Genomic DNA, 7,967 nt, shown 5'->3' on the forward strand with positions numbered 1-7,967 from the left:
AAAATGCAGTGAAAGAAAAAACGAAGAGCAGGTATCTCTTCATATTCATATCGTTGGCATGATAATCACCATTTATTTGGGAAGTTATTACCTAAGAGTTGCTAAACACAAGTATTTTCGATGCTCCAACTTCTTCGGCCATCCAAAGTCCAGCGAGAACGGTTTCGTATTCTGTTTGCTCGTTGAAATGGTGGATTGTTCGACATCCGTAAAAAATTCTAATACCTAAGTTAGCAAGAGTTTAAAACAGGATTAAGTAAATTAGAATTGAGAAATATATGAGGTTGATGGAGTATTTATAGAGAGGTGATAACTTCGCCACCATTCTTGTATCTCTTCACTAGTGGACAGTTTCTCCCTAATGTTAAAAAATTATTCCACATTGTAATGGTGAGTAAGCTGAAAATTAATATATGAGGTGGCGATTGACAATGTTTTATTTGTCATACAAGTCGGATTGAACTCAAATCATAGAACTCATGTCCTGAACAGATCCCACAGATTCGTGCTCCTATCTAGACTCCTATGGTTGGGTCTCTTTAGTTTTAAAGAGATTGTGTTAACCATTTTAAATCATGGTATCATTTTAGATCATAATGTGAACAAGTATTATAAATCGTTAGATACTTCAGCCAAAACATATTCAATAAAGAAAAAGTATAGGGAGCCAATGGAATATTTATACAATATATACAATTGAGGTTTAGAGAGTATTAGAGATATAACCAATAGTATTACCTTTTCCCATTAGAACCCCAAAATCAATTTAAATTTTTGGGATGAGTGGTTTTATGACCTGAGATTTTTATTATACTCGAATGATTATTCTGAATAGTATAAATGATGTTCATTTTGTAACTCAATAGCTCATTATACACATTATACACTTAAACCATTGGCTCGTACTCGACAGTAAAATATATCATACCATATAATGAATTACAATGTCATTATGTTATCATAAGAATATTCACCAATATTCCTCAAACTATGGATGTACTTTCTAAGACAAAATGGTCAGTTACTTTCAACGACGCCAGTTGGCATTTACCGTGCAAAACTGGATTATATAATCTTCTTCCTAATTTGTATTATTTTACAAAATCAGGGTTTGGTCACTTCCTAGTTCCTATACATAATTATATATAACATGCTTCCCTTCTGCCCATTCTCTTGCTCCTTTTATTCCTTCTCAATCACAAAAAAATAAAAAAATTAAATACCGGTACTCATCACACCGTATAATCTTATAGGAACTGTATTCAACAACACAACACAGAAAAAGGGAAGTATATGATTATGTTGGTGAATTCTGGATCGATACGGAAACAGGTTTTTCCGATTGATTATGAGAGACAAGTGTCGCAGAGGCTGGTCGATGCTGTTCATTACGGAAAAAACGACACTGCGTTGGAGCTAATCGCGAATCTCTACGTGGACGTGAACTTCGTGGGAACGGTGTCGTTTAAGTCCAAAACGACGGAGATCGTGCTGAACGACGAGTCGGCTCACCGAATTAAATCGGTGTACGAGGAGTTCAAGACGGAGGTTACTGCTCTGTTCCTTGCCGCGCATTCTAACAACTTGACTCTACTCAGGAAGCTTTTGGTAATTAATATTTCAATTCTCTCTTTTCCTCTCCTCTTTTTTTTTTTTTCTATTTTTTTATATGAAAAATAAGGAGACTCGAATATGTATCATCTTAATTGAGTATGAAAAAACTATGTCACTTGAGTTATAATTCACTGGTCTTCTCCTTTTTTCTTCTCTTTTTCTCTTTTTTTTAATAAATTAATATAAAATATTTATTAAAATATAAGATACATATTAAAAAATAAGTTAAACAATATGTATTTATATATAATCGATAAATTTGATAATTAATTTTTTTATATTTATATAATATTCTTTTAATAATTTGATGAGTGGATATTATTTAACTCGAATTAGGCAGGATTACATCTTCTAAAAAATGATAAAGTGATTTTAATTATTTATTTTGAGACAAATATGTCATTTTTTAAAATAAATAAAAATAAAATTGTTTTAAAGGATACAATAATAGTTATTTTTTTCAATAAAAAATATCGTCCTTTTTGTTTAAAAGGACTCCATATTTCTTAAAAAATAAATTATTATGAATATTTTTATTATTTATATTTGGTAAAGGATTTGGTAGTCTTTTATAAAAATAAACATGAAGTAATAAATTAGATATTTACTCTAATAATTTTTAAAAACTTAGAGGCAATAATTAGAAATGAGAAACATATATGTGTAGAACAAGTGCATTCAATGTGAAATACATGATCTGTCCCAACATATGAATGCAGCAACAATCAAATTGTTCATGTTTCAAACTTTTTTTTCTCAATTATATTATTAGAACCTCATTGATCAAAGAGTGTGATCTGGGTATCAATTTCTTTGTATTTTAATCGAGAAATTTAAACTCTTTGTTATATATGTAAATGCCTGAGATTCTTCTTTTTTTTTTCAATGTAAGCTTCCTTTTTTTTTAACTTACTTTTGTTTCATATATATAAGTAAATAGCTATTTTGTATTTTTACAAAATGAACTCCAATAAATACAAATAACAAAATAATTCTGTCAAAGATATATTTTATTTGATAAAAGTAAATTAAATGTATATAAATATGTTAGTAAATTGACTAAATAATTCGTTTAATTTGTCTAATAATATAAACTATATTTTCAGATTATTTTGTCATTTATATTTTTTTTATATTTATTTATTAAAATTATAATGCTATAGGGTCAAAACGGTTATTTGCTTCAAAAATAATTGTGAATTGACCCGAAAAATGAATAAAAAAAAAGGAAAAATATAGGGAGTCAATGACCTAAGCGTACAATGTATACAATGGAGGTTTAGGAAGTACTAGAGATATGACCATTAGTGTTACATTGTCTTGTTAGGTTATGCTTTTGGAATGAGTGGGTTCATGACATGGTATTAGAGTTCTAGATCCGAAAGGTCAAGGGTTCGATCTTTGGTGAATTCCAAAGAGATGTTTATTATCTTTGGGATGATTATTCTGGATAGTATGGATGTACACATTATACGCTTAGGCCATTGGCTTCCTAGCACTATCCTAAAAAACATGCTATTTGTCATTTAAGATTTAGTTTTTAGTCATTTTTTTAAGGATTGATTAGGATTTATATCCTCTAAATTTTAAATTTTATTTTAGAATATAAAATGTGATTTTTTACTATTTATTTTATAAGTGAGACAAAAAAAATATGAGATAAAAATATTAAAAGATAAGAGATCATATTTTATCATCTAAAATAAAAATTTAAAATTTAAAAGATCCATAAACAATATTTAAAAATACTTAATTATACTAATTCCAAATAACTGAATCTTATTTTTCAATCTTGTATATGACTTGATTGATTGATAACAGAATTGGGACATTTTGAATTGGACAGAGTGTCGGAGGCGACATAAACACGAGAGTATTTCGCGGGTATGCGACGACGGCGACGGTGAGGGAAGGGCATCTAAAAGTGTTGGAGGTGCTCATCAATGGCGGGGCATCACAGCATGCATGTGAGGAGGCTTTGATGGAAACAAGCTACATGGGACGTGCCAGGTTTAGTGAACTTCTCATGCAGACACACATGATTCGTCCTCATGTTGCTGTTCATGCTCTTGTCTCTGCTTCTTCCAGAGGCTTCGTTGATGTTGTTGACGTACTCATCAAGGTAAAAACACCCATTATTTTGTGGAGGAGTGTTACATGTACTAATGTATAATTTTTTTTGTTAATCAATCTAATCAAGTTGGTTTAACTTCAGTAAAAATTATCTCATTATTTTCACTCATTTAAATTTTATTGTTCAATTTAATTGAAGTTGTTTCACACAAAAAATTTGTACATGTAGTATTTTTCTAATTTTTTAAGTTCTGCGTTAAATTATAGAGCTTGATTGATTTACTGCTCCGATCTTTTCTAATTTTTAATTATATTAAAAATGACATTATTAAAAATAAGAGTGAAATAATTATTTTTTAAAAAATAATGGTGAACTTTAAAATTTTGGAATGACATGTGAGAAATAAATAGAATCCATAGTTTAATTTATAAAAAAAATTCATATGTAATTATTTTTATGTAAAGTTATTAATTAAAAATTATTAGTTAATAATTTATTTAAATATTTTACGATTTTTAACTAGTAACTCCGTGTAAAGAGAAGTGCACGGAAGTCTTCAACTTAATCTAATGATAACTCTCTAAATACATACTGAATAACTTCTTAAGTGTAAAAAAAAGCATTTTCGTCTTTTTATTATATGGTGAAAGTGAACAACGTTTGATTATTTATCCATAACAAAAATAATGACATTTTTCCGCATTGCAGCATGGAGTGGATGTAAATGCAATTGATAGGACATTGCTGCAATCTTCGAAGCCATTTCTCCACGCCAATGTTGATTGCAATGCTTTGTTCGCTGCTGTTGTTAGCAGGCAGATTGATGTTGTCAGATTATTGTTGCAGGTATCCTTCGGTTTGACTTTAGGTTACCAGTTAAATTAGATCTTGAAAATTGAAACATTTTTAAATTTATTTTTAAAAAATTTTATCAATTAAATTAATTTTTTGTTCAACAATTGATGATGTGAAATGTTAATTAATAGCATACCTAACATATCTAATTGGATATTGACTAAATATATTTTAAAAATTTATCAATTTAATCGCTAGATCATATTAGAAATATGGTTTATGTAATTAAAGAAAAGAACTAAATATATTTTTCTAAATATATTTGATCAATATTTAATAAGACATATCGAGTATCATATATGCTGTGAATTAAATATTTCACAACATCATTTGTTGACGGAAATTATTATTAGCTTATTGGAGTGATTGAAAGATAAATATAATTAATTTTTAATTTTTAATGAACTAATTTAATTAAAAAAATCTTTTAAAAATAAATTTAAAAAATATCTTAATTTTCAAGAACCAATTTAACTGTTAATCTTTTTGATTGATTGTATTAGTATGAATACTAACATTATTACATGCGAAAAATGTGCAACCGATTGATCAACTGAAAATTTTAGATAATACTATTATGGGAGTTTTTTAAGATGCCTACAGTCTTAACATCTCAGCTACTTATGATATTTATTAACTTACAAGAAATTAAATGCAAGTCTAAAACGATAAGGTCTTACAAAAATATCATACGAAAAAGATTCATTCTCTTCGATAAAACTGTATTTGTTTATTATTTTTTAAATACATAGATACAGACACAAATACACAAAAAAATATATATATAAAGATATATAAATTTTTTTATTGTATTTAGTGATATTGAACAAGACACACAGTATAAACTAAATATCAATTTTATTTTTATATCATCACCAATCAAATAAGGACAAGAATAAATTACTAAAGATAAAAGAATAAATATTTGTGTCTCATCAATGTGTCTCTTTATCTCATCTTTTTTAAAGGATATTAAATACATGTATTTTATGTATGTTTGTGTGTCACCGTGTCCTTCAAAAATCCATATCTTAGCAAACAAATAATGAACGTGTACCACCGTGTTTATGTATTAGTGTCTGTGTCTCATCAAACAAACGCAGCATAAGTTCTTGAAGCAATGATAGTTACTGCACACAGAGTAATGATCCTCAGTTAGCACACTTAGGACAAAAGAAAATTGCTATGATACTGAAGTAACTCCAATTATTATATAACTTACTGATTTTTAACGATATGTTTTGGCCGATTGTTAGTTAAAAAAAGTTAGTTCCTAGTAAAACTGTTCTATATTGAATGCAAATTATTTAGAAGGTTATTTATTCAAGATCTATAACTATGGAAACAGGTAGGTGTAAAGCTTGATATGAAGGTGAAACTAGGGGCATGGTCATGGGAAACAGAAACAGGGGAAGAATTTCGAGTTGGTGTTGGTCTAGCCGAAGCATACCCTATAACATGGTGTGCTGTGGAATATTTTGAATCCACTGGTTCTATATTGCAGATGCTGCTTAGCCATATTTCCCCAAACACATTGCACATTGGAAGAACCCTTTTGCACCATGCCATTATCTGCAACAATGAGAAAGCTCTTAACATACTTCTAAAGAATGGCGCGAATGTTGAAGCGCCGGTGCAAACGGATGTGTACCCAATTCACATGGCTGCAAGGCTTGGATCATGCAGCATTCTTCAATGCTTGATTAAAGGTGGGTGTGACTTGGATTCAAGAACAAAATCTGGTGACACTGCAGTAATGATTTGTGTAAGGTACAAGCATGAGAAGTGCCTTAGAGTGTTAGCATCATCAGGTGCTGATTTGGGTTTGGTGAATTCATCTGGTCATTGTTTAGCTTCCATAGCGAATTCTGTTCAATGGAGTAATGAGTTCCAGAGAGTAATCCTTGATGTGATTAGATCAGGAAAGGTTGTTAAATCAAGCAATGCTTCGAGATTTTCTGCTTTGTTGTTTGCGACTCGCGCGAATGACATAGAGGGTGTTAAGAAACTTACTGAGAATGGCAACATTGATATGAATGAGCAAAATGAAAATGGTTTCTCGGCCGCTATGATCGCGGCTGCTATTGGTAATGTTGAGGCTTTTAGGCTTCTTCTTTACGCCGGGGCCGACATACTTGAGCTTAAAAACAAGTATGGTTTGACAGCACTTAACCTCATAGATGTTAGCCAAAATGGTGAAGCGTTTCAAAAGGTGATGCTTGAATTCGCGGTTAGAAGAGGGTGTGAAATTGGAGGTTGTAATGAGGTGAATCGTTTACACAGGGCAGCAAGATATGGAGCCATAGACATTGTTCAAAAGCTATTAAAAGAAGGGAATTATGATGTGAATTCGTTTGATTCACAAGGATACACCCCATTGATGATAGCGGCTAAAGCTTGCCGCGGCGACATGTGTAAGCTTTTGATCTCATTTGGAGCCAAATGTGAAGTTGAGAATGAGAGGCATGAGACAGCACTTTCACTAGCAAGAGAAAATGGAAATGGAAATGGAAATGAAGTAGAGAGTTTGATATTGGATGAGCTAGGTAGAAGGTTAGTGTTGTGTGGTGGTAGAGTTAAGAAACACACAAAGTGTGGTAAAGGATCACCGCATAGCAAACAACTCAGGATGGTTAAGGTTGCTGGGATTTTAAGGTGGGGAAAAGCAAGTAAAAGGAATGTGGTTTGTGAAAATGCTAAGGTTGGACCAAGTGAGAGATTTAGGTGGAATAGAAGGAAGAAGTTTGATGTTGATGAAGCAGGAATTTTTCATGTGGTTACTACAAAGAATAAGGAAGTGCATTTTGTATGTGAGGGTGGGCTGCAAATGGCTGAGTTGTGGGTTAGAGGTATTAGATTGGTTACAAGAGAAGCCATTTTTGGTAATACTACTTAAAAATTCAAGAAATTCATGGACAATATTTAGCGGAATTAATATTTGTATTAATTGATACAGAGTTATAAATTTAAATACTAGTTTTGTCTATCTTTTCGGATGATTGATATTTCTTTTTTAATAATCTTATGACAAAGAAGAATAGTTTGGATTAAATTATAAAAGAATTCTCTTTCATTATTATAATTATTATGATAAGGATAAATCTCTAAATTTAATTAAAGACTCCTTTAACCGAATAATATTTATAATAATAATAAAAAATGAGCAATGCTAGGGACCAATAACTTTTGTGATTGGTAGCCATCAAATAGCCATCAATGATAATTTAATGGTGTGAGATTGGTGTGAGATTTTATCTAATGGCTCACTTTTCTCTGCTGGTTACATGCTGACCAAAAATCAAAAATCAATAAAATTACTGGTCTTAAACTTTTCCATAAAAAATTATTTGACGCATAATAAATTAAGTTGTGATCTACTACTTATTACTAATCGGGTTTGCCGTTGAGTGGGAAGTTATACAAA

At 30.5% G+C, this 7,967-nt stretch overlaps 1 protein-coding gene across 1 annotated transcript; it reads left to right on the forward strand.

The window, feature by feature from the left end:
- Positions 1-1,122: 1,122 nt before the first annotated feature.
- LOC130956385 (uncharacterized) lies at positions 1,123-7,464 on the forward strand. The gene is made up of 4 exons (XM_057883422.1): positions 1,123-1,608; positions 3,461-3,736; positions 4,397-4,534; positions 5,892-7,464. The coding sequence occupies exons 1-4, from the start codon at positions 1,294-1,296 to the stop codon at positions 7,437-7,439; spliced, it is 2,277 nt and encodes a 758-aa protein (XP_057739405.1). The 5' UTR covers positions 1,123-1,293; the 3' UTR covers positions 7,440-7,464.
- The last annotated feature ends 503 nt before the right edge of the window (positions 7,465-7,967 follow it).

Source organism: Arachis stenosperma, chromosome 10 (genome assembly GCF_014773155.1).
Source record: "Arachis stenosperma cultivar V10309 chromosome 10, arast.V10309.gnm1.PFL2, whole genome shotgun sequence".
NCBI lineage: Eukaryota > Viridiplantae > Streptophyta > Magnoliopsida > Fabales > Fabaceae > Arachis > Arachis stenosperma.

Excerpts from the sequence above, each read along its gene's own strand:
- LOC130956385 (XM_057883422.1), top strand. The coding sequence starts at position 1,294 with ATGATTATGTTGGTGAATTCTGGATCGATACGGAAACAGGTTTTTCCG. Across the intron at positions 3,737-4,396 it reads TTGTTGACGTACTCATCAAG|CATGGAGTGGATGTAAATGC; the intron begins GTAAAAACACCC and ends TCCGCATTGCAG. Across the intron at positions 4,535-5,891 it reads TTGTCAGATTATTGTTGCAG|GTAGGTGTAAAGCTTGATAT; the intron begins GTATCCTTCGGT and ends CTATGGAAACAG.